Source organism: Taeniopygia guttata, chromosome 12 (assembly GCF_048771995.1).
Source record: "Taeniopygia guttata chromosome 12, bTaeGut7.mat, whole genome shotgun sequence".
Taxonomy (NCBI): Eukaryota; Metazoa; Chordata; class Aves; order Passeriformes; family Estrildidae; genus Taeniopygia; species Taeniopygia guttata.
In genome coordinates this window covers 6,495,675-6,522,197 of record NC_133037.1, presented here as the reverse complement: position 1 = coordinate 6,522,197, position 26,523 = coordinate 6,495,675, and the positions used below count along the sequence as shown (strand labels likewise).

Genomic DNA, 26,523 nt, shown 5'->3' with positions numbered 1-26,523 from the left:
AGAACCTGTGGGCAGTCTGAGAAGGTCTTTCCCTCCCGCTCTGTTTCCCCACCTGGATGGTGTGACCTTGCTGAAGGAAGCTGCCTGAAGACAGTACCTGAGGAAGTATCTGAGGAAGTTAACTCAGCAAGGTGGTCCCCCATGCAGGGCCCCAAGCCATGGCAAGTGATGCTGCGGATGCCACAAGTCCATGTGGGCTCAAAGGAAGGAGATAACACTCAGGAACACCTAATACCTGGAAATCACCATGGCTTAGAAAGTCTCCAAACTGGAAATACTTTGGATGTGGAACACATGTGAGAGACCGTCACACTGTTCTCTCCTGAGCACTGTCACATTATCTGACTCACTCCCTCCTCTCCACTCTCAGGTTATGTTCACCTCTGCATTCCAAGAACCAGAGCATCCTGTAAACCACCAAATTAAAGTTTGCTTGTCTGGCTTTTTAGTTGAAAACACAGAAATGCTACATTTGACGAGTCACTCCTTTTGCTTCCAAACTTTTCAGACCTGTTTCCCCACTTCTCCCCTCCCACATGCTTTGGCCAGTTATAAGGACCAAGGAAGTTTTACCAAGGAGGTTTTCAACCCAAGTCTAATGTTAAATAAAGCTCAGATTCACGGGACAGTCTACATAAACCCAGCAGAGCCATAACATGGCATGAGGCGTTTGCAGAATTCACTTTGGAATTCCACAGAGGTGCTTAAAAAGACATCTACCCTGATCAAAGTGATTTATATTTTTCATGAGTGAGCAATTTGCTTACTAGGAAAAAAACAAATTTAATTTTTAATTTGATCCCCATCAAAACAATATTTTCTTGTTGCTATGACAGCTGAAAGGAAAACCTCTTTCCTTGGCAAGAGCCAGCTAACAGCACTGCCGCACATCCCCCAGCAGCAGCTCAGGGAGGGAACATGTGCATCATTTTTGGCTCTTGGTGGCTTTGATTTGATGGGATTTTTTAAAAGGATATTCTGAAGCCAGGAAGTAGAAAGTGTCTTTGAAGAGACTGAAGGGAAAGAGCTACAAAACATGGGAGCCTTGTAACGCCTGTGGGATCGTGGACTCTCCAAAGCCCTGCAGATCATTCCAGGGACCCTCTGGGTTTCACACCAGGCTCCTCAGACCAGCTGTCCTGCACCATAACCCAAACTGCACCTCTAATCCAAGATGCACAATGCTGGGAGGGGAGGAAAAAGACATCTGCTGACCATCAGCAGATATGGCAAGAGGCCAACAACAATAACAGAAAGGGCTCAATACATAACCATTCTTTTCCTTCCACTCCTCCTCCATGGCTACCATCCTTGCAGTACTGAAGAAGTGCCCTGATGAATAAATATCTTCTTTGCCTTAGCAACAGTTAGCAACAGAGTCATGGTTTTTTTGCCTTGCTCAAAAGAAACACATCTCAAACTAACATAGATGATTTAAATGGCAATAAATACAGGACGTGGGTGTAATCAAAAATTGCTGAAATGCAGATCACACTTTTTAGCCTGGGTTATTTTAAAGCACAAGCAAAACTGTCAATGATCTGTAGAAAGAGCAAGGAGAGGGCTAAAAGGGAAAGGAAAATCACAGCAAGATTTGAGGACAGAGATACACTGTCCATTCCTCCTGAGCAAAGCTGAGGCCAGGAACAGCGATGAAACCTGAGGTTTGCCTTCAGCCTTGAAACAATTTGAATTTCTGCAGCAGATTTCACTTTTTACAAACTGCAAAGGTCGCATATAGTAAAAAATCTGTTAAATCCATAACCCCAGTGCACGGCAAACGTATTCTTTTCACGGCTCTACTCCTTTAACAGTTCATTTAAGATGTCTGCCTTGCATTTTTCCATTTGGTGTTGGGAAAATGTTTTCTTTCACCTGGCATAGAGCCCAATTCAACAGAAAAAGAAAGCCCTCCCCGTTTCCATGGGGCCCTGCAGTATAAGATATGGGACTGATTTTTACCTTTAACTAGGCTACTTTCAGCTCTACCACCAGTATTTTGGCCCCTTCTCTTTAGCCCAGGCTCTTTTCCTGCCAGTAATTTAGAGGATGAGTTAATCCTTTCCTGGTTCCTTGCTGCTACCTACCATCAAGGGCAATTGCCTACCACCACCTCTGCTCCTCTAAGGTTTGTCATCACCACCTCCACCACAATCCATGACAGCCAGCTCCCTGCAGCCCTTTCTTCCATCCCACATCCTCAAGCCTTGGTCCCAAAGAATGCAAAGCTCTACTGCCACCAGCAAAGTGTCAAAAGACATGGGTCTAGCTGGGCTCTTTCTTCACCAAGAGAAATATTCCTGATTTCCATACAGATCACAACAGGAATCACAGCTGGACCACAGAACACAGCCTGGTTTCTACCCAAAACTGAACAATGCCAAATATTACTTAACTGCAAACCAAAACCACAGCACGGTCCTGCTGATAGGGCACTGCTAAAGGGGAGCCTCAGGGTCCGGCAGTTCCATGGGAAAGAGCAGATATTTGGGATGCCTAGCTCCCATGGATATGGGGGCAATGGCAATTGGAGCCAGACAGTTCCGATGTGTCCTGATTTTATTTCTCTAGAGAGAAACAAAATATGTCACAGGTAAAAAAATATCTCAGAGAGATAACAGCCTTTAGTTCCTGCTGAGTTTTTCAGGACAAAAACTGGTTGAATTTTTTTTTTTTTTTTTAAAGACTGAAGCTGGAGATGGCAGAAGGCATCTCTGCAGCCAAGGAAGCCCAGCTCCCCAGCTGGCACTGCGCAACATCACGTCCCCTTCTTCATCCTGTTGTATCCCAACAAATGGAAACCTGTTAGGTGCTTTTATCTAATTACCTATTGATTTCAGAGAAGCAGCACCCCACTCAGTGATGACCTGAGGAACGATCCCCATGCCACACTCCGTCAGGACAGTGCGCTGTAACGCACGTCACAGGGCTGTGCCGTATGGATTTGGAGCTGAAATGACTCAGTAGAATGATGCCAGCTGTGCTGACTGAGAATTGGGCTGCTACGTGGCTTTCTATTGTACGTAAATGTCTAAATCCCTAAGCCCGAAGTAAAATAATTTATAAGCTTCAGGTAAAAAAGATCTATTCCCAAATCCTCATCGCTTTTCAATCCTGGTCTCCAACATACTACACTCTTTCTGCATTTAATGTGCCCTTAAGGTGGGGATTAGGCAGACATTTGATTACATCTTTTATGTTTATGGCAATTCATTTCCAAACCTTTACAAACTTTAATTAAATGCCACATTTTTACCGCCTCATCCTGAATTGAGAGAGAACAGCAGAGGAAAATGTGTCCTCAAACAGAATTTACATTTCTAAAGCACCTTTTTCTGTGCAAGCACCTGAGGGCTACTGCATAAAATCATCCTGAGCTGCCTTAAGATGTATCAGTGCAGACATCAAAGCAGCTCTAATACCCAGCCTCACGCAGACCTGCACACAGCTGAGATCACTGTGCTTCCAAGCACAAAATAAAACAGTTCCTGCCAAAACCAACCATCGATCCCCTCAAGAGGTGGCCGTGGGGAAAGTGAGAGCAGCAGCCAAGCTCCAGCAGTAAAAACCAACCTTTGCCTTTGAGAAGGCTCACAGGAAGGAGCCTGGTAGCCAAAAGCATGGCAACTTCATATAGTCCCACAACCTCTTTTTTTGAGCATCTCTGTCCACAAGGGGAGACACTGCTGTGTTCCCACAAAGCTGAAGGGGAGCTCAGCTTTCCCAGTGAGGAGATCTCAGCAAAACCAGCTCTCCAGAACTGGGAAAGACCAAAACATCTCCAAAGGTAATCCTCCCTTGACTGTAAAGAATTCCAGTGACTGGGAAGGGGAATGACATTTCCTTAGAATGTGGACTCTTCTCCTAGGTTGCAGTTGGGGTCACCCCATCCCTGGCTCAATGAAAGGCCATGCATCTGCTTGCATCATCTCTGTGGTCATTTTGCAGAGGGACAAACCCAAAATTTGTCTCTGCTCAGCATTTAGAACCAAAGACATTGATTTTGAAGCAAAATTTTGATTGCAGGTTGGAAATTGGGAATTTGTCCTATTTTAAAGTCTGGGTGCAGCAGAAACCATTCTCAGAAGCTGTCAGATCAAAAAGACAGGGAATCTTGTAAGATTGGCTGAGCTCTGAAGCTTTGCTCTTTGGGGTCAAGACAGAAGAAATGTTATCAAATTTTTATCAGTTAAGAAACTCAAGCCTGGCTTGAACACCACCACATCAGAATAAATTCAAACTACATAAGGAGAATACTAAAAAAGGTTAGTTGAAAATCTCACAGGTCGGCTAGCATCAAGATCGAAGCTGCAGACACTCATGTGCAGACACAGAAAACAATGAATCAATAGCAAGATTCTTGTTTTCTGCTTTCCTGCAGCTCTCTGCCCATCTTTTCAATGCCACATCCAGTGATGCTGTGCCTCACTTGCTGCCTCCCCATCCTACAGCATTCAGGGGGGCATGGCGAGATGAGATCTCTGCAGCTACAGATGGTGCCACCTGAGGTCGCAGGGCAACCCAGCTCCCTGAGCCACAGCCAGCTTCAAACCCTTTAAACAGCTTGGGAGAGGCGAGATTTAAATCATTGATCACCTTTGTGTGTGCCCTCTGTGCTGGGCTGAAATTTCACTCCTCGGGTTACCATCATTGGAAGCACTGCGCGTGCACGCAGCATCCCACTCTGCAAACTCACTCATTGCTCACATCCAACAGCTTCACTTTTCCTGGATCACACAAAGGCATTTCCCAGCAATAACCATGGTCAGGCCAAATTTTGGCCTTCCAGCTGCTGTTGTTGCCATCAAAGAGCATTAAGAAGATGTAAAGCCGTGCTTCACATTGCCTAAAAAAATCCCACAAAGGCCAGATTTTATTTGAAGACTGTTATCACAGGTCTCGCACTGACTACTACTTTTTAGGTCCCTGGGAAATTCATGACATGACTTCGCCAAGGTCAGGATTTCACTCCAAACTTGGAAGAGTTCAGGTCAAAAGGAAAGTTTCGGCAGTTGCTGTGTGCGCTCCAAGGAGTGGCTGGAGCAGGAAGCCAGTGTTTAACAGCACTTGCAGCCCTGCAAAATTTTACAAGACACAACCCTCACATTAGAGGATCCATTTCTTTCTTCATAAAATATATTGGGCCTTTCCACAAACTCCTTTTATTGGTCCATTTGGCTATTCACTCCGTTTATGAACTACTCAAGCTCCTGGATCATCTGGAAAAGCCGAGGGAGATGGTGGAGCTGAACCATTACGATGTGCTAGCCATGGCTAACAACCCTCTCTGCTACCAGGGCTCGGGCACTGTGTGCCAGCACACAGGGCAGCTGGATTTCATCCCCTGAAAGGAAGAATGCAGCATCCTTTTAACCCATTTCTTCTCACTGCCTACAAGACTTTGGAGTCCCAAAGTGGAGATAAATCCCCCAAACCCAGGTGCCTTTATGCCTTTCACTTCAGACCAAAATCTACTTGGCAGCAAACAAGCAGTTAAGACTGGGATTTTTTTTTAACCAGCCTCCTACATCTCTTCCATGGGGTTCCTTTAATTGGTCTAGTTATAGAGCAAGCTTGCATGGAGGTCCACATGCTAACATAACAACATATTTTAATTGTGTATTTAAACAGTTTCATTTCTATTGACACTGGCTAAGGTGAGTCATAAAGGCTTGCTGGTCTCCAGCACAAGGCCAGACAATTCACAAGTGCAGCTTTTCAAATTCTGCATTGCCACATCTCTGTTAACAACAACAAAACATTTCACAACCACTGTTTCCTAAGGAGACAAGTACCTGAGGCCCTCTGTGTGCTAAGTCCAGTGCTTTGTGGCATGGTCAACACTGAAAAGACCAGCAAATCCTTACAAGAAAGGAAAAGCCAAGCAGCACGAGCAGATACGTGCTTGGCTCTACACATGTGCTCCTGTCCAAAAACCTGTAGCCAGAAGGGCAGAACCAGGATCCTGTGCTCCAGGCTGTGGTGCTACAACTTGCTTTTGGTCCCAGTCCCAGAACTGCAACACTTCATTCCCAGAGTGTTTTCCCAGTACTTCCCAGCCCACCAGCAGAGGCAGGAGCATCTAACTGGTGGTGGCAGCACCATATTGTTCTCACAGTCCCAAAACCACCAGGAACCAATCCAGGAACCAGCATAATGGGACAAAATACCGCATCCCAGAGCCCAGCTCCAGTGACACCTCCAGAAAAGTAATTATCCAGGCACAATGATATAACAGCATCTTTATCCTAGTGAGAAGGTGCTTTGCGGCACGTGGGCCAGCTTGTATCCTTGGAATTACTCACATATGTCATGTCTGAGCTGTACCAAGCCCTTGTGAAATAACCAGCCAAGGGCGAACGCTGCTTGCGACAATCCCACGGAGAGGCTGTTTTAAGCCATGTAACAAGGAGCTCTGCTGCCCTCCCAAATAGCAGGAGCTACTTTAAAAAAACCCTTACTATTGTAATCTTGGATTACTCCCTACCACCCAAATCCATTTCATCATAATTAGCACCCATTATTAAAAAGCCCCTCTGGCATTTCCATATTTCTCTGATCATTATACTCCACAGATACTCTGTAGCAAAATCCACCCAGCTGTGTATTTTGCATAAACTGGTTATCTTGAACCACATGCACCCTCATTCTTGTTACCAGGCCCATATTTTATACGACAACATTGACACTTCCAGACTCTTGCAGGGGCCCTGCTTTGAGAGATTTAAATTAAGCCCAATGCAAGCAGCTCAATGGGGGAGACAGGAGGAAATCTGAATTCCTCTTGAATTAATTATTAAAATCTGAAAATTCAGCATGGCATCATATGGTTTTACCATAAAACGTGTCACCCAAAGCATGGCACAAAATCCAGCTGCCCAGAATACTTCAACAGCATTACAATGCAGCCAAAAGCTGATCAAGGACTTGGCTTTGGAGTTCTTTATTCCTTCTTAAAAGAAAAAAATATGGTACACTGAGAGTTAAACTAGAAACACACCTTGGCTGTACCTTGGCAGTGTCTGAGCAATTAGCTAAAGGGAACAAAATTTTAAAAGCCCATTTTTTTGGAAAAAAACTTATTGTAGAAGATGAGATGACACCAATCGCTGTGATCATCTCTGAAAGGACACACATCCGTACCTCCAGGATGGAGCCCCTCCCCTAGCAAGCAGGTGCTTCATCTTCCAACTAACAACACTCCAGGCAGCATCCAGCCCTTCCACAGCATCCTTGGGGCTGGGGCTGCTTCTGCTCCAGGCACAAACATCAGTATTTTAAATCTCCTTACACAGATAAACTTCTACAGTAAGGATAAGAACAATCTCAGGGGACTTTCACAAGAGCCTCACAACTCCACAAGCTTTGGTGCTGCTGGGAACGAGACCTCAGCACTGCAAACTCCAGCACAGAACCCCCAAGCTCTCAGATCTGCTGCTTTCCTAGACAGAAGGACCCTTAATTCTGCATTCTCCAATATTATCCATCTTTCAAGATCTTTCCTTTGCTTGGGTAGTTCGCAGCATCCTAAGCTATCACCAGACTCTGTGCCTTCAAGAAGATGAAGATTGCAACCCTCCACTAGCCAGGGCCTCTCCATTTTCTCCTCTCAGCACACTTCAGTCCCCTCTGAAGATCAGCATAACAGCAGGCAGAGAATTAATCAACACAACATGTGCTTCACCTAACTTCAGCAACCACTATGAATATTTAAGTTTTACATTATGTGCTGGGATTATTTTTATATATACGCCACCCTGTGTCTTTTTATATACTCAGTCACACCCCTCTATAAGCAAACACACACAGAGTATTTCATTTCTGCAAACTATAATTTAAGCACAGGGATTTTTTCCCCCTTTGGGCAGCTGGAGCAGCAGCGAGTAGTACAGCAGCGATGCCGAGTGCCCTCTGCTGTACATGAGACAAATGCTTCTTTGTTTAAAAATATTCTTTAAATACTTATAACTTTTCTTAGGAAAATAGTTATTAACATTATATTTGATCATTTCAAGCGCGACGTACAATAATGATAACACCTGATTTCTCCTGTCAGACTAAAAGATTAATGTCTCTTCCAAGTTATATCAGCAGAAAGTAAATAAGTCTGGGCTGGAACTGCACGGGGTCCAATGTGAAAATGTTTTATTTATACACTTGAAAACGACAAAGGGAGATCAGAACAAACAATATAGGTTTATTATTCAGGCATTTATCAGATAGCCTTCACACTTCAGCAAATCACACATCTATTAGAGGTACAAGCTGAAACTGTCACGTGGCAATATGAAATCATTTTTCTATTGTAATGCAGCATTGTTCCTGCTACTGAAAGGAAAGATAATATTAAAACATATTCAAATATATGTATTTCGAACTGCTACACCTTGTGATAAATTATGCACTTGATATTAAAAATCCAAGCTATGCTGCACAAACCTGACTTTACAATATTAACTTTTATTGTCTTCTCACATCTCAGTTCTTCTCACATCTGACATTTAAAGGGGCTGCACTTTAGATACGTGGCCTTTATGGCATCAAATGCAGGTAATAGGGCCCAGCCACAGCAATGTCATGAGTGTTCCCATTGCTTGACAGTGAGAGGAGAAAGGGAATAAGCCTTGTCCCCATCCTGCTTCCACTTCTGCAAATGTGTAATTTCAAGCAAAAATCTGACTTTGATAGAGTTGGAATTTTGCAAAAACAGGGATTAAATAATCTGCTAAGAGTCAGGGCAAGACAGGGGACAGACATCAAGCCCAGCAGCATCCTGCACAGGGCTCCACCTCCACCCAAGGCAGACGGGTCAAAGAGCAGCCAGGTCTTTCTCCACAGAACAAACCCTGCCACCGGCAGCCTGGAGAGGTCAGAGCAGCACTGTCTGCTACACAAGCATCAAAATCCCAGTTACTGGCACCACGATGTATTTTCTCCCTCTCTGTGTCACGCTCCCACAGAAGGAGACATCTTTTTTTAACCTGTCTCTGTGCAATACCTTGGCACTGCAAGCAGGGCCCATCTGCTCTGCAGAGCTCCGTGAGGACACCTCCACACTGCCCTTGGAGGGTGGGAGGGAGGCAGGGGGATCCAAGCACCCTTGGGTGCTGGATTGAGATGCCCAAGCCCCCAGGTGCTTTCACACAGTCACCTGTCCCCAGCAGGTCAAAGAGCTGGTTGTCATCAGCACAGTCACACCAGAACAACTGGTTCCTCATCCCTTCCAGTGACTCACTGCAAAACCTCTCAATTTCCAGCATTTATATTCACTTCACAGCTTGGATTTCCTAGAGGAGGCACTACCCAGGAAAACAAGCCTCCTCTTACACCCTCCTGTAAATGTGTCCACGTGAAGCTGATCAAAAATATTCCAGATTATTTTTTTTAAACAAAATCTTTTACCAGTATTTTTTTCCGCCAACAAAATGCTGTGTTTTTTTATAACTTCTCATCTTGCTCTTCTCAGAGCATTCAGGGATTCTTGTCCTAGATTCCCTGTCTTGGTTGAAGGCCAAGCATCACTAGCTGAGCCAGAGGGAATATAAAAGTATCTTTCTAAGGCGCTATAGAAAAGAAGAAGAATTGGACCCTAGGAGACAATTCGCTTTTATGCCTTGGGTATTTAAGGATCAAATGCACATTTGTGAGCTGACACCAGGTAAAGAAGTGGTTTTGAGACTTTATTGCATCTAAAGAAGCCTCTCAAAGCATCTTTTTACCAACTAGAGCACAAGAGAAATCAAGGAGCAGTGACACAACCCCTAGTGCGGCTGCCAAGCCCCTGGGGACAGCAGGGCTCACGGGCCACTCCTGGTGACACCAGGGGCACAACCACTGCTCCGCTTGCAAAGCAAACAGATGAAGGCAAGGAAACAGGAGCCACCCAAGACATGCTGAGGAGGTTTCCTATGGTTACTGCTGCCATGGAATTTTTTTTTTTTTTGTTGGCTTGATCTAAATATTATCTGGCTCCTTGGCTGCAGTATGTTTCCAGCAAGGTTGGGTTGGATCCTTAGACCTTCACCTTGCCTCTGGAATGCAAACACACTGAGCAGCGGCCACCTTCGAGCTGGACCAGGAGCATCTCAAACCTGAACTGCTTGAGCTCTCCTCTGGACTCCCTGGAGCCTGTGACTTGGTTTCAAAGAGAAGAGGAGGAAAGAAAGTGGAGGGAGGGGGAAAGACATCCTTTACTAATTGCTCACAGCTGTGTCCAAGCAGTTCCCACTTCAGCTGCCAGGAGCTGCAGGCTCATGCTCTCCCCAACAGGCTCCAGAGCAACAGAAACCTTTCCTCACAGGGAGAGGAACTCTCGATCCATCCACGGAGCTCTGCATAGGGATTTCAGTAATTATACTTACACACTCCCCTTATCAGCAAAAGCAGCCATTATGTTTTTTATCACCGCAGAGGCAGCATCCACACAAGGGCAATGGATAGGGGATGAAATATTTGCTGCAATGACTGAGTACAAAGTGTCTCGCTCTGCAGTGAGAATAATTGTCACACAGAGCTCTCCAAGTGATAAGCTCTGGTATCAGGGTCCTGTGAAGAGCAGAGCTGCACGTGGGAAGCAACAGCCTCTCCAGCAGCTGAGAGGAGCACCCTGAGTTTTCTGTACACCTCTTGACCCAAGCACTGGGGAACTGAGAAAGGTTCTGGCCATTGGGACTGCATGATGCATGTCTGGGGTCTGCAAGCACGAGAAAAATGTTCTTTACAGCCATGCTCATAAGCGTTACCCTGAAATTAGTTTTCCTCACATCAGACAATTCTGCTAATGTTACAAATTCCTTCAACATTAGATAGTGACCGCAGAGATGCTACAAGCACAGGAAGGGTCCGGCTTTCCACCATCACGGCTGGGAGATTATTCATTGGAGAAAAAAGCAAATAGCCAAACGAGCACCACAAATTGCAAAGCCAGCTGCCAAAGGTCTCAGCTGATACTATCGGCCATCCTTAAACTCGGTGATAGACTTACGAGCCAGACAATGAAAACGCAATTCATTATTTGAAGAGTGACTCACTGGTGTAATAAGGATGGATTACTGGGCGGGGGGGATGAGTGGGGGAGAATGTTTTTGAAAAAGTCTAAAAGACTGCAGATTGACTTCTTAAAGGCAAACAGAAAAAGAACAAAACCAAAGAAAAACTCTTGAAAACACTGAACAGAGTCTCTACAGCCGAGAACAACAAAGAGGAGGGCAGCGCTCAGTGGGCGTCAGCCAAAGAGCTGCGCCCGACCCCTCCAGCGGGGCCGCGGGTTCCAGCCTGTATCTCAGCAAAGCGCTGGCTGCCAGCTCTTTCTTTCACGCCACACCGCGCTGGGGGACACAGGCCTGTTGCAAAGCCTCTAATAAAGCAGTAGGAGTTTTCCTGGCTGCCCAACGCGGTCCACACGCAGCACAGCACCGCCGGGAGCACCGGGTGAGGAACAGGATAAGGATGGCAGCCCAGCTCTGCATGTCACAGCACCACTGCCACTCCGCATCTCCCACCGCCTCCCTCTCATCAGCTCAGCAGAGGCTTCAACCAGCGATTTAACCCATTTCCCTGGGCTTGGGAGGGTGCACAGGGAGCTCAGGACCTTACACATCCCGCAGCACTGCGCTGTTGAATCATTCACCACGTTCCACTAAGTCGCAGCCGACACAGCTCCCAAATCCACGACTGCAGCCCCCAGCACCAACAGCTGTCTGCTTCTGGAGATCCCAGTGCAAGCCAATCCATCCTGCTTCCAAGTTTTGTGGGTCTCTCCTGGGCAAATCCATCGCGAAAGGCTCCATCATGAGGGAACTGTGCTTTGCCAGTGTCCGGCAGCACAGCCCCGTGCCTGAGGTACCAGCAAAGCACTCGCCAGCCAAATTCTGCCTTCGGGATGCCAAACCCCACTGGGTCCTACCAGGCAGGTAAACTTCTACTCTTTGCATACCAAGAAGCAGTTGTAGTCAATTTCCAAAAAAAAAAAAAAAAATCAAAAACCAACAAAACAGTAAAAAAACCCAAAAAATACCGCATTTTCAATTATTTGTTTAAAAGTAAAATATCACACAAACTCAGAATTCAGTGCGTCTGCTCTGCAGACAGCTATCCATCATCAGTGTAATTCACAATCACACCAGATACAGAATAAACCCCACAAAATCAGCTCAAATCCTGCAACAGCTTATAAGTGTTTTTTTCACACCATTCATAAAAATAGAACTGCACAAGGCCACTTCAAAACAGACAGAAAATCTATCTGCACTGCCTGTTCCCTAGGAGAAATTCTGCTTTTCTGGCTTTTACCAGCAGCTCAGTGGCAATGGAGGTAGGCAGAGCAGCTCCAGTTAGAGCAGCTGCAGAACAGGGCTCTGTGCTCAGCTGAAATTCAATCAACAAGTGTCCAAACTCCTTTGAATTCTTGCAATACAATCTTGAGTGGCTTGTAAAGGTCTTCAAACAGGCTCCCTGGGCTTGCCCGGAAACAAATACATACCTCACCTGCTCTTTTGTACATCACATACAAAAAATTAAAGAATTTTAGGCTTTTTGCCAGGGACAACACTGCCTCTGACACTGTAATGCTCTGGTAATGTGGATACTGTGTCTCCCAGCCAACACAAACAGGATACCTTATCAGTCTTGGCTGTCTTAAGTGCTGTTTCAAGTGCTGTTTCAGCAGCAGGGCACAAAGAAATGGAACCCACAAGTCAGAAAAAATGGTTGGGAGTTCCTTAAATGTAACTGTGCACTCAATATTTAGGAAAACAATTATCCCAAGGCAGGGCAAAGCTGATACCTACACCACAATCCACCCAATCGCCCATCCCAGTGGCCCAGCTGCCTCTGGTAGAGCTGCTCCTGGCTGTGGGAGCAGCACAAGCCATCATTCATTACCCCTGCTCTCCCTACTGCCATGGGGGTGAAAAGCCCCCCCCAAAAAACTAAAACTAGACCTGATTTTCCAAACACTTACACAAATGTTTAACCTTGCAGATGTAAGAAAATAGGACAGCTGAAGTCATTGATGCCAAGCCAGTGCAGCATCCCCCTGAGCTGAGCTCCAGTGCACACAGCCAAACCACCCTGGGCACAGGGGCTGAAGGGCACTGACTGCCACTGAAGAGCCTGGCAGGGAGTGGCTTCTCCTTTCTGAACCTGTGACCAAATAAGCACACAGAAAATAAATCAAAAACAAGCTAATGATACCAACTGCTTTGTGAAAGGCTTTAAAATCAGCAAACAAAACCAGCCTTTGTTTTTGCATCCCCTCTGCCCGGGTGACAGATCTAAGGGAAGCAGGTGACTCCTGCCCACCCCTAGGGACAGGAACAGGTCCTCTAGGGATAGCAGCCCTCACCTCAGGAGTGCTGTGATGGATCTGCACTGGGCTAGACCTGCACTGGCTGAATTCTGCCCATTTCAGCAGGTTCCCAACTGCAACATGATGAATTTTCTAAAAGCTTCCAGGCCAGCACAATGGCAGTGATAGGAACATCAGACTATTCAAGATACGGTATTGCTATTCTCACATCTCCAAATCCTTTCAAATAAACATGCAAGGAAATGCGGAATATCTGAATCCTAAAGAAGAGAGGCAGAAAGCCTGTTATTCATGCCAGGGAAAAGCTGGGAGTGTGTGTGTGCAAGAGACATAACCTATGAGAAATGCTGAAAACATATGGAAGCAATAATCTGTACTTTTTTTTTTTTTTGGAAGCAGAAACAAATGCTTCAGAATTCGGTATTATTCGTTCATGTGCTGCGTTACAAATATTATTGTTTCTGCTCTCTGGATGAGGAACCAGGCAGTAAACTGGAGAGCCAAAGGCACCCAGGGATGTATACAGGAGTCTGCTGGGGTGTACCTCCCATGGGCAGGATCAGAGCCGTAGGAATTCAGACAAAGGCTGCAGACACACAGAATTTCTCACTGCTTGTGCACAGCAATCTCCAGAGCACTGAACAAACTCACAAACAAAACAAATGTCCACTGCCACGAGCAACTCCCTGTCTACAGTCAACAAGGTAGAGAAGGGAGTTGCAAAACGACTTGTGCACCATCACCCAACAACATCAAACATCACAGAGCTTCTGGTTCACCACCTCATTTTGGGTCACTGTCTCATGAGACATGTCTCTTTTCCTTGTCCATAGGTTTCTGTGATCCAGTGGTCAATCCCAACCCTTTAGGCTGATCACCTGGGATCTCCAGGCAGCTCTCTCCTGAGAAGATGAGAAGTTTGTCTTTGTAGATGCTCCCTGATCCAGCAAGGCCAGATGACATCAGACTTCAGCAGGACCAACTGCAGTAGATTATAGCAAGATGCTGAGTTATGGAAATAAGTAAATAAATGCTTGAAACAACTGCATGCAGCAGAATTTGTTAATATGGAATATTACTGAATACTAATACTACATCAGGTCACTTAAATTTGCCCTGAAAGGCAAGGGCCAGGCACTGTGTGCTGTACAAACACAAACCTCTGATATTAAGAGCATAATCTGTGACAGCAACATATGAAGAGAAGCAGATCTCCTCCCTGGCAAAATCTGATTCCAAGGGACAAAGATGTGTGTGTGACGTATGCAAGGAAAAAGATACTCCAAGAGGTAAACCATAATCTCACATCGAAACTAAAACCTTGGCAAACCAGTCTTTGTCTTCATGTCATGTTTATTACTGCTTTTCAAATGCTTCTGCAAACCAGAAGAATAACTATGGCAACAAAGACTTCTCCAAAGGGTTTCAGACTCTATTTTTAAAATTGTCTTCTCTGTCACAGTATCCAAATTCCTTCCCTCAGAAACCAGCCGTATGCCACTGCCTCTGCAGGCTTTGCAAACCAGGTGGCACATCCCCCTACCTCACACCAAAGCTCAAACACCATCCTGAGACCTGGGTGTCCTGCATCTATCTCTTTAGTTAGTGGGTTTGGAGAAGGCAGGGAGGAGGGAACAGCAAGGTCTGCTGAACTGCAAGAGTATTTTGGCTTTCTTCAGGAGCAAACAAACCATGGTTCCGTGTGCTAAACACATGCCAATCTCCCAACACGAAGGATACACTATTTTAACTGTGGCACCAAAGCTGTAATTTTACTTCACCCGGAGTAAATCTGAAATTAGTTCTTCACAGTAAGCTTAACAGCAGCAAAAGCTAACCATTTGTCACCTTTAAGGTTTGCATATTCACACTAATTGCACCGGGACTAGGTTATAAATTCCCTTCCCTGCTCCTGGACCACCTCCCTGGAAGGCTTTTCTCTGCAAGACATTATGCAAAAGACACTGCTAATGGCTATTCATTCACCAAACTCCAGTGACAGCTTTATTTAATGCCAAAGCTTGTTAACAAGCTGAATGGCACACAGTTTAATGTAATGCAGATCTGATTAGAAAACAGCAACCGGGCTCCTAAGGAGTTCAATTTTTATTGAATTTGATTTCCCTTTTTCCACACAAAGCCACCTTTTTTAATGAGGATTTGGTTACGTACATGCCATTTCCATCTTCTAGACTGGAGCCCACACAGATGAACTCAGTCCTTTGGCACTTTGCTGACAACCCACCACAGCAGAAAGTGATGAGACGAGTGGAAGGAGTCTTTTTTCTGCTCAGCCCATGAGAAATTCAGGGTTTTACTGGTTATAGTTTGATAGCTGTGTCTTCATGGACTTTGCCCCCAAACCTTCTCAGAAAAAACCAGTTACTTTTTCCTCTTTGGGACTAAATGTTTTAAATCTAAAAATTCAATTTCTGCCTCACAACGAGAGGCAGAAATCTGCAACATGCAGAAGAGAGCTCTTTGAGGGAGTAAGATGTAGGCTCTAGTTGGGCTCTGGTTTAACTGAGGTGTTTTCAATTCCTTGCTTCCACCACATTAGCATTAAATATACTGACACTGCCACAGGATCATTCACCCACTACCTTAAATGTGGGATTATAATTTCAGAATAAAAGTATAAAGATTCCACAAACTTCAAAAAACAGGGACGTTTTTTAATTATTTAGCAATCCCGTCATCTTCTTTTTGCACATCACCTACAGTACAGAGACCAGGCTTATTCTGAAAATATCTGAAAAGAGTTCTGCAGAATATAATTTATTTTCAAGAGGTTTCCCTGTCTCAGGAAGCATGCCTGTGCTTCCAGGAATGATAAATTCAACCAATGCCCAGAGCGCAGGAACACAGGAATCTTCATCTGACAAAGCAATCTGCTTGCTTGAGGGAGTGCCTGCACAGATCACACCTAAAATCACAGGTAAGTAGAAAATACAGAGTCCAGCATAATTAGGTATAGACCATGCCTGTCTCAGCAATGGCTTCAGTGTCTGCAAGTTTATAAATTCCCTATAGCATTATCACCACTCTGTATCTTTGAAGCAAAAACCACCCCATTTACATTTATCTGCAAAACTCTGATGTCAAAGGATTATAAAAAGCCTTATAAATCTCTAGTGGTCAATTGATCTGGATTTATACCCCTAATCTGAGGATCTCCTTGCAAACCTTGTTTTCTTTCAGTCTCATTCAGGTGAGCAGCCCCACCAATCAGTGACTGTAACATCGCCTGCACAGAGGGCACGGGCTCCTCAGCATGTTTTCAACCTACAAACTACTGGGAATAATTTGTCTGCTTACCTATTCCTGGCATTAATAGACCACTGGCTAGTAAAAAATGAACACATTTCCTCTCTATTGTGTTCTGGCAAATAGACTGCCTTTATTTGGTTTAATTGCATAATTACTCTTACATCAAGGCAATTAAATGGGAATGTCTGCAGGAGGGCTTTCAGCTAATCGAGTCCTGGTGTAAGGAAACTTGGTGTAAGGTCTAACCGGCTCAGTGGGATACAAAGCTGGAGTACAAAGGCTGCAATGCCTCTGGGGGTTGACCCCACCCATACCCAAAGGGAACCCATCCTTCTCCTGCCCCAGGCGACATAACCACTTCTTTCCTGAGAGAAAGCTGCTGGAAAAATCCACACTGTTTTAGCAAAAATCCTCTCTCATGTCTGGGGGTCCTCAGCAAAGGAGATGGTTATGGGTAGCCCTGGCAGGCTGGAGGCTCCTGCACATGGGGTTTGGCAGGATCTGGCCTAGAGGCAGTGTGCCAATGCAGAGAGCACAATCTAAAAAGAGCTGCAGCATCCCTTCCACCTGACACTCCCCAGGCAGTGGTGTGCCCCTTCTGCTGGGCCATTTGGCCTCTGGTGGGATCCTATCAAAATTCACGTAATTCTTCAAAAGCTGCTGTACAGTTGTACTCTCTGACACAAGGAAACATGAAGCACAGCACATCACAAGTCCTTGGAGCAGGGAAGAAATACTGTTGGTGACTACGGCTTTTTATCCTGCATTTGAAAGTTCTCTTGGCACTTTTAAGGATTACAAAGCGGCTCTGCAGGGACACAGGAAATTCGGGACAGCCGGAGGACCATGGCGAGCCCCACCTGCTGCTGTGCATCCCTCAGGGCAGACCTCAGCCTATGGAACCCGTCCCACCACACCTGGGGCAAATGCTGAAGGGAACAATGATTTGCAAGGCTAAACATTAAGATCCAACTCAAGAGGAATATATCAACCCCTATCCTTGCTCTGAATCCAAGCTCTAATCTGGTGAGACACAGCTCTGAGAAGTAGGGCAGAGGCTGGGAGGAACGCCAAGCACAGCAGATGCTGGAGAAAAGGGTATACCCTGAAAAATAAGGTTAAAAGGTTGTCAAGGGCTCCCTGGCCTACTAAGATTGTGTAGAGCTCCCAGGGCCCACAGCCCAGATTTAAGATCAGCAAGTCCCAGATCGCACATCAGCAGGAACTCATTTCGAGGCAGCAGAACATGGGGAGGGGAGAAAGGGCTGACCCAGGAGAAGGTCGGGGCTTGCTGTGCTTAGCAGGCACCGGCACTGTCAGGTTTGTACAGAGACACAACAGAAATACTATTTTTGCCAGAGTTTCACGCAGCGGTTTGGTGCAGACCGCAAAAACCCCTTCAGCCCCATTTTCCCCACCCCACCCCGGTTATCCCCGACAGGTGAGGGCGGCTTCAGCCCCCGGCACGACCCGGAGCAGCAGGACGAGCTCCTGACCGCAATGGAGAAGCTGCGAGTTGGTAATCGCCAAACCAGTTACCCCAGTCCCGCATCTGGATCCTGCTGCGCCCCGCACCGGCGGCGGCCACGGGCACACCTGTGTGGGGACAGCCCACCCGTGTCCGCAGAACCCCACCGTGGGTGGGCAAGGCGCTCCGGACCAACACGAGCCCGCCCCGAGCAGCCACACCTGCACGCCGGCCGCGCACGGAACTGGGAGGGCGCCGCGGAGGGAGAGCGGCGATGGGACCAGCGTGGGGGCCGGGAAAGGCGGGGGTCCCCCCGGGCTTACCTCCACTTGTGCAGGGCGAAGCCCGGGCACTGGTCCCCGCAGGTGTTGCAGGGCTGGCCCCGCTCCGGCTCCCCCGACGCCGTCAGCTGCAAGGAACAGCAGAGTCAGCGCCGGCTGCGGGACGAGGGCGACGGGAACAGGCACAGGGGGAGAGGGAAGGGGCACGCCCGGGGGAAAGGCTGGGAGAGGGCAGGGGAAGCGCTGGAGCGGGAACGCACCCCAAGCAAGCGGCACATGGGGCGGCGGGGCGCAGCCGGAGCGGGCGGCGGGACAGAGCCACAGGTTGGAGCGGGGCGGGGCGGGGGGCGAAGGGCGAGGGACCCCCCGGCACTCACCGAGCGGCTGGAGAGCCGCTTGCGGGAGCCGCGGCCGAACATGGCAGCGCTCCCGGCGCGGAGCCCGGCGCAGCCCAGCCCGAGTGCGCGGCAGCAGCGGCCGCCCCGTCCGGGCCCGGCCCGCCCCTCCGCCGCGCTCCCACCCCTCACCCGCCCCTCACCCGCCCCTCGGCACGGCAGGCGCCGCCCCGGCAGGGACCGGCTAGCCCGCCCCTCGGCCCTGCAGGGACCGGCTCTCCCGCCCCGCTGCCGGCGCTCCCCTCAGGGTTAGCCGGGCTCCCCGAGCCCTGCCCGGCCCGGGCCACGTTCCCCCAGCCCTTCCCGGCCTGGGCCGCCCTGCCCGGCCCGGCCGCGGTCCCGCCGCCCTCAGAGCGCCGCGCTCGGCCGGGTGTGCAGTGGGCAGCGCCGTGTCCTCGTTAGGCTCCAGTCTGGGTGGCGATAAAGGAGCCGAGCTCCTCAAGGGCAGATGTGGGGCTCTGCAGGGCTGAGGTTGCCTGCGCTGTGCACAGGGGTTTTGCTGGCCCAGTCAAGGAGAGATCATCCCGGGTTCTTGCCGGGCGTCTGATCCCCTCCTCAAGGAGAAGAGGTTTAGCCCGCAAACGCGAGCAGGGTGCAGGAAAAACACTTGTCGCAGGAAATAGATTTGCGGCCTGAGATGCTGGAGGGGGACACAAAGCACCTGTTACAGCCCTGGAGCTCACGGTGCTCCCAGAGCTGCTTGTGGAGCAGCAGGGCTGTGGTCCTTGGATCCATGGGGCCGAGAGCTGGGATCCTGGGATCCATGGGGCCGGGAGCTGTAATCCTGGGATCCATGGGGCCGGGAGCTGGGATCCTGGGATCCATGGGGCTGAGAGCTGTGATCCTGGGATCCATGGGGCCGGGAGCTGGGATCCTGGGATCCATGGGGCTGAGAGCTGTGATCCTGGGATCCATGGGGCTCGGAGCTGCGATGCTGGGATCCATGGGACTGGGAGCCGTGGAGTTGCCCATACATCAGCCCACTCCTGTCATACATACACTGCACAAAAGCAATGCCCACCCCATGCCCCTGGGGTTTGCAAGCAAACAGCTCATCTGGTGCAAGGCAGACCAAAATGACCTGTGAGGAGAGGAGGAGCAGCAAACGCTTGACGGAGCACAGGGCTCCTCCGAAACTCTTCCCCAGTGGGGCTGGAGCGGCTTCGCCATTAGCATTTCACAGCTTCACCCAGGGTTGTGGTTGTTTGCAGATCCTGTCAGCTCCTTCCCCTCCTTCCCTGCCTCTTTGTTCCTTTGCCTTGCTGCCTCACAGCTGGTTAAAATGGTAACCCTTTGATAATTTCTTTTTTTCATTCAATCAGTTCTCATTTTTGTCAATTCTTTTCTTGTATCTTCTTCCCTGGGAAGCTGAAATGAGGCTGGGAGCTGTGTAGCTGAGGTGGCCTTTTGAAGAGTCTCAGACAAAAGTTTCAGGGAGATTTTCACTCTTTCCTGCCATAAATACTGTGCTTCCTTAAAAGCAAAAACAAAAAACCTCCAACAAAACAAAACCAAAGCACAAAACCGAAACAAAAACCCAAATAAAACAAACAAACCCAACCTAAGGAAAAAAAAACCCTCCACATAGGGAATTTTATAATGGAGAAAATTTCCTTCTTCACGGCACTGAGAAAATATCGAATGCTCCCTGCTCTGTTTTTCTGTGGTTGCTATTTTTACCTTTCCAAAACCCTCCAAGCTTCCCTCTATTCCTCCCTTCTGCTAAAGTTCCTCATCATTTTCCTTCTTGGTTTCTCTCCCAGTTTCCAGCTCATACAGTGGTGCATGAATATATTATAAACTCTCAAGGGAAGAGGCAATCTCTCCAAGTATACATTTCATCACACAGTGGGCAACTGGCTGCAGACTGGGGTTGGACCTCATGTTGAAACATCTCAACCTACAGCCTGTATCCCATGTCTAATACATTATCAGGGTGCTGAGTTACTGTTAGCTCTACAGAAGGACAATGGGATTTCAAGGAGTGGGTGTCATGCAAGAGAGGGCCTGAAAATCTCCAGCACTTTGGGTGTCTTGCATAAGAGTCAGAGTATTTAAAACTCAAATTAAAACTGCTGAAATAAAAGCAGTATTGGATACAGGATTTATAACAAGATTCAACGTGCTGTGGGAAAAGCTTTAAAGGTGACCTGCAAATCCTCTTTAATTGCTCTGCTGTTGCATGAGATGCTGTGCGCCCTCAATAACAGGGCTGGTGAGGACATCTGCTATGAGTTTAAAACAGAAAATGTAAGTCAAAGTTGGAGGATAAATTCCTTGGAGGTGTGGCTGTACTGAATCACAGTTCCAGTCTTCTGATGAAGATGCAAGTCCTAAATTGCTACTTAAAACAAGGCTGTCTGGTCCCCTCCCAAGCTGTCCATGAAGCTACCAAACTTCCCTGTCACCCTGCGTGCTTGTGTCCTCCAGGCTCATGCCAGCAGATACTGCAGGCACAGGGGGTGGCACAAGCAAAAGGCAGGGGAGGCTCTGAGCATCAAGGCTTGCATCAGCATGTTCAGAAAAGGGAAAATGAGGGCTCAGCCTGGGAGTGCAGAAAATGCAGATAAGAGGGGTGAGGGGTGCTCACTGCTTCTGCTCTGCTGTGCCTGCAGAGGGGCCTGGGGAAATCAGGTCCATGCAGAGCCATAAAAATGTTCAGGTAGCACAGACCCCAGTGAAGTCAGGTCCTTAGGGACTCCTGGTCACCTTAATATCTAAATGGGAACAACAATTTCTCTCTGGTCTGAGACATCCAAGGTAAATTAAGGGCTATTCAGGAGGAACCCGTCCACTTTTATGGATGCTCAGATGCTCCATCTCCATAAGGAAACAGCCAGGCCAGAACATCATCTCTGGGATGCATTTGGGAAAGGGAGGGGATACATTATCTCATTGGCCTGAATGCTCCTCTTCTCTTTCCTCCCCCGGAAAAGCTGCCAAGAGTAAAGATCTCTCAGGAAATAAACTCCCACTCCCTTGTTCTCACCATGTGCAAAGGGGATGATGCACCATCCTGGCGTGGCTGGGTAGGCAGGGGACAGCAACACAGCTCCAGCCCTACCTGTGCTACTGTGAGAGCTACTTTCAAAAGTGGATTTTGCATTATTATTTTTATAGACATGGAGATCTTCCTCTTGAGTGGAGGCAGACTCAGCTTGGAGGTGGGGGGTGTCAGATACTGCTGTCAAATAGGCTCAGGAACAGACACACATGTATAATACATGCTAGACAGTTTGGCTGACAAATTATTGTTTCTGCTGTCACTTAAATTGTTCCATGCGTGATCTTCCCCTCCCATTTCTGTTTCAATCAAACCTGCCTAGGAATGACTCTCCTTCCAGCCCTTCTCATGACTAAACCAGTTTAAAACCCAGTTTGCTCCATTCAGGCACTGTGAGTTGGACCCATTTCCCTTTTGAAGTTGTGGATGGCCAAGAGGAGGGAAATGACAGGGATGCTCTTTGCTTCCTGCTTCTTGTTGTACCTGATAGTACAGAAATAATTATGCTGAACATCAAAGAGCTCAGGGAAAGGTGAAATACAGCTCCTGCCTTAGCTTTTGGTCACAAAGTAGGTGGAACAGGGACTAGCATAGGATAGATCTGTGCAGAAGAGCAGCCTGGGATGCAGGGCAGAGCTGTCATTAGGGCTCTGTTCTCCTGGTGACTTCCATCCTGTGTGTGACACCAGCATGTGCAGTAGCAGCAGCGATTGTGTCCAAGCCCAGTGGGCAGTTCTTACCACCTGGGAAGGGGAGCTGCAGGTCCACAGCAGCAGCTGCAACCACGGGATGGGAAATATGGGGACAACTTGTGCCACCAAAGACCATGGAAAGTCTGGCTCCAGCTCTGGTCCAGCAATTCTGGATGGGAGTTAGCTGGCAGACAAAACAGTTTTGTGTGTGAAGCCAGGAAAATTTGCTAGTCTTTCCAGGAAAGTGCCCCTGGCTTTTCTATCCTGCAAACCATGCCTCATGTCAGGAAATCACCTCCAAAATCCTCACATGCAGGAAGCTCTCAGCATCCTCCATCAGCTCTGGCACCCCTGTGCCTCTTACAGCCCTGACCATCAGCACCAAGGCAGGGGTAACACCAACAGAAAGCAGTGGGGCAAGGCAGAAAGCTGCTCTCATCTTTATGCTGGACCCATCCATTTCTCCCCTCTGTGAAATCAAGGTGAATTTGGCTGTTACATACCAAGTGGTTCCTTCTGCCAGCAGCCTGTACAGGTGAATTACAGCTCAACATGAATCCTGTCTCCATCTAGCACCCTGAAGGTAATAAATGTCTGACTGTTATTAGGAAGTTATTGTCTGAAACCTTTCAAACAGCAAAAGGCGGGCTTAAAAATATCTCTAAGTGCCACAGGTGCTGAAGGAGTGTGATGGGGACTACACATCTGATTTGCTGCATCATTCCTCCACCAAGCCTCCTTCTTCCTGGGTAAATGTGCCCCCATGAGGGTCTTTTAGGAGTTCTCAGTGTTTCCACTCATTCCAGCTCCAAGATTTTTGATTGCTGCAGGCAGAAAAGGCTGTGCATAAACCCCAGTTTGAGGTGGGGATATGGAATTTCAATCTGTGCTGTGCATAACAGGAACCCAGGCCGGGATGAATCATGCTATGTTACTTTGGATTTAAATTTTTTTTGCACTGCGTAGGATTTTCTGGGGCATATTCCATCAGGCACGTAATGGTCAGATTCATTTGGAAGGTTAATTACACGGATACTTTGCAGTACACACTCTTCAAATGTCACAAATGGTAACAAAGTGGGCTTAGCAACTTAACAAACCCTTCTACTAGTTCTGCAGATCACCATACATTTTCTCAGTGTTCTTTATCACAGCCATTTGACTACTACTTTTTTTTTTTGTTAGATTTCTCTGTTCTGAGGTATTTTGATTAAAACAGTACTGAGTAATTGCACCTTTTTTCTTTCACCAATACACTCATTTGTAAATATCCCAGGAATTTTTTTTGTGTCCTCCCACCCAGGAATGCAAATGGCCATTATGTGCTCCCCAAGGTATCTCCAAATAACCCTTCTCCTTTTAACCTTAGGATTTTATTGTGTTAGTTGCTAGGTAACCGAGTAAGATTTATAGCCATCTATTGTTAATTTTGAAGGCGGTCTTCAATTTCCCTGTAAATAGCATTTGGGAGTTGGAGTCCACACCAAAAAGACTTGGAGCCCAGTCCCACTCTGTGGAGAGGAGCACCTGCTATGAAATGCAGAGCCAAGCGGAGACATAAAACTTACCCTTTAATAAAGGGACCTGCCCCTCTCACACTGGGCAGGCTGGGCATTGCTGAGGTGCTGGAGGCACCCTGGCCTCTGATGCCAGCGTGGCAGAGTCTCACAGGCCCCCTCCCCTCCCTCCACTCCTTTCCAACCCCTCTCCTCATCCGTCAGGCTGTTGATCTCCAGAATGCAATGCCAGTGCTTCAGCTTTCCCCAGATCTGTATTTCTCTGCTGTCAAGCCCAGGAACCCCTCAGCACAGCTCCCCCAGCCTCTCTGACAAAGGGGGTGGGAGATGGCCCCGGTTCACCTGGTTACTTAATGCCTTTCAATTTGAGGCTAAGCAAAGCGATCAGGTGGGACTCTGCCAATTTGCACACAACATCCTAGTGCTATAGCAACAAGTAACTTTCTACTATCCCCCTTCACTCGCTGGGGCTCTCTTTGGTGCAGCAGAATTATTTGCTTTGTGCTGTAAATTCACACTTCTGCCATGCTTCTTTGACTTTTCAGGACCGTTTATGAAGATAAGGAAAAACAAACCAATTTAGGGTAACTGGCAGAGAGGCAGGTGTGAGCAGGCACGGCAGCAGGTGAGCTGGCAGGAGTGAAGCCATCCTGCCCTTCCTTTGCCACAGCACTGGAAGCGTCACAGATGTCCTGCAATCCCTCAAATTAATCATTCATTTGCCACCCTGCAGGTGGAAAGGTCTTTTTACTCATGTTTTTAAAGCTGTTTCATTGTCTCTTTTAATTGTGATAAAAAGAAAAGAGTCTTTTACTTACCATTTTACAGGGTTGAAACCTGCTTATAAATAGGGGAGAGAAATGCCTAGCAAAACCAGGCTGCTGGTGGTAGTTCAGATCATGAGAAATTAAGTAGCTGGCCAAAGGGAAAAATCAGAAAACTGTCTGTGGCCCTGAGATGCCAGAAATTGTTTCTTTTCTAGACACCAATGTTATCAGGTTTTATATTGGTGCTATTTTTGCCTGCTGGAGCCACCAGTTCTTTAGCCAAGGCGAACAGCCCAGGACACACCTGCTCTCAAAAGCTTCTGGTTCTCCCAAGTTAAATGCTGCCATACATTTGAGTTCTTGAAAGCCCCAAACCAGTGGGAACAATGAGATAGGAAAATGCCATTAGTGAAATCAGAACGCCAGTCGTACCTGGAAAGCTTCACATAGCACTTGCACAATGTGGAGGAAAGCTGAAGAGGAGGCTGCACTCAGGTTATCTTGGGCAACAGCCTCTCTGGGGCAGGCAGGCAGCTCTCAGGGGTTATTCCAGGTGAGCTCTGCTCCAGCACAAGGCACACCCACTGCATTTTTCCACACAGAGCAGGATGAAGCTGTCGGTGTTGACAAGAGCTGTTGAAATGTCTTGAGGACACCCCACTTCATGCAATTCAGTCAGCAGAATTTAGAAGTATCTCTAAAAAGTGGATCTAAAGGGTATCACCTCTCCATTTGCCCTACCTGAATGGAGCAGCAGCTCGAGTGAGAGTCAGCAGAGTGATCTGCTGGGGTTTCCTTAGATCACCTGTACCACTGTCCTGGTGGATTTGAGAAGACATGGCATGCTCAGGGATACCCTGGGAGGAGAAAAGTGAAGGAGAGACAGACAGCAAAGTGTTGCAGCAGCTGAACCCCAGCACAGGTAAGAAGAAAGGCCATTGCCTCCTGCTCCTACAGACAAGGCTCAGACTCACTGTGCTGCTCCTGTGCTGCCAGGAAACAAACCTCCATGGCCACTGCTGCCCTACATCTCCTTTCAGCAGCTCGTGGTTTGAAATTCTAGGTCTCAGTTGTTTGCCAGTTCAGCTATGCTGTGTTTTCTGTTTGCCACCAATGTGTACCTGCTTGTTCTAAGCCCTGGCAAGGCGTCAGCCTCAGTGGGAAGTGCAGAGCTGCATGCTCCCACCACTACACACGTGCATCCTGCTCCAAAGGGCTACTCCAACCTGGGACCAAGCTGAGAAACTTCATCTGGGAAGTCCAAAGCATGCATGAGGCCACAGCTCCAGCCTCTGGCAGCATCTGGTACCTGCTGCATCCTCTGCTGCAGGCGGCCTCGCCCCCACCCGCCGGGGGGGCCTGGAGGCACCACCTGTATTTACTGCAGCTGGAATTTGCCAGGAACAGCAGCTAACCTGGGCACGTCTGTTCTTGCCAGCGAGTTTGCAGGGAGCCATTCCCACCTCCCTGCTCTGGCAGCAGGAGCAATGAGAGCGTTTCACAGTCAGTGCTCCTTTCTGCGTGGGGCTAGGAAGGCAGGCAGCGAGCCGTGAATAGCTTCAAAGGGGAAGGTCAGCAAGCCAGCGAAGATGGATTAGAAAAGGACAATGCAGAAAAGACTGGATTAATTTAATTGCTCATCTGAAATGTTGGCGCACACTAAAGAAGGATGAAGAAATTATAAGCATATGAATGGAGCCAAGTAATGATTTTAAGAGAGAATATCAGAGGCCTGCCTCCCCCTGCACCCTTTGCCCCACATACAAAGGGTTTTGTATTCAGAGATTACTCCAGACTTCTGGCTCTTCTCCTCATACTGT

General features: G+C 47.7%; 1 protein-coding gene across 1 annotated transcript in view; it reads right to left on the bottom strand.

Moving 5' to 3' along the window:
- PRICKLE2 (prickle planar cell polarity protein 2) overlaps positions 1-18,859 on the bottom strand; it is a 103,102-nt gene extending 84,243 nt beyond the window's left edge. Inside the window, exons 1-2 of the mRNA XM_030282814.4 lie at positions 18,706-18,859; positions 18,371-18,456 (exon numbers count right to left, since the gene is read on the bottom strand). Coding sequence (XP_030138674.4) covers positions 18,371-18,456; positions 18,706-18,747 — 128 coding nt within the window. The 5' untranslated portion in view covers positions 18,748-18,859. The remainder of the gene's footprint in view (positions 1-18,370; positions 18,457-18,705) is intronic.
- Between the last annotated feature and the right edge of the window lie 7,664 nt (positions 18,860-26,523).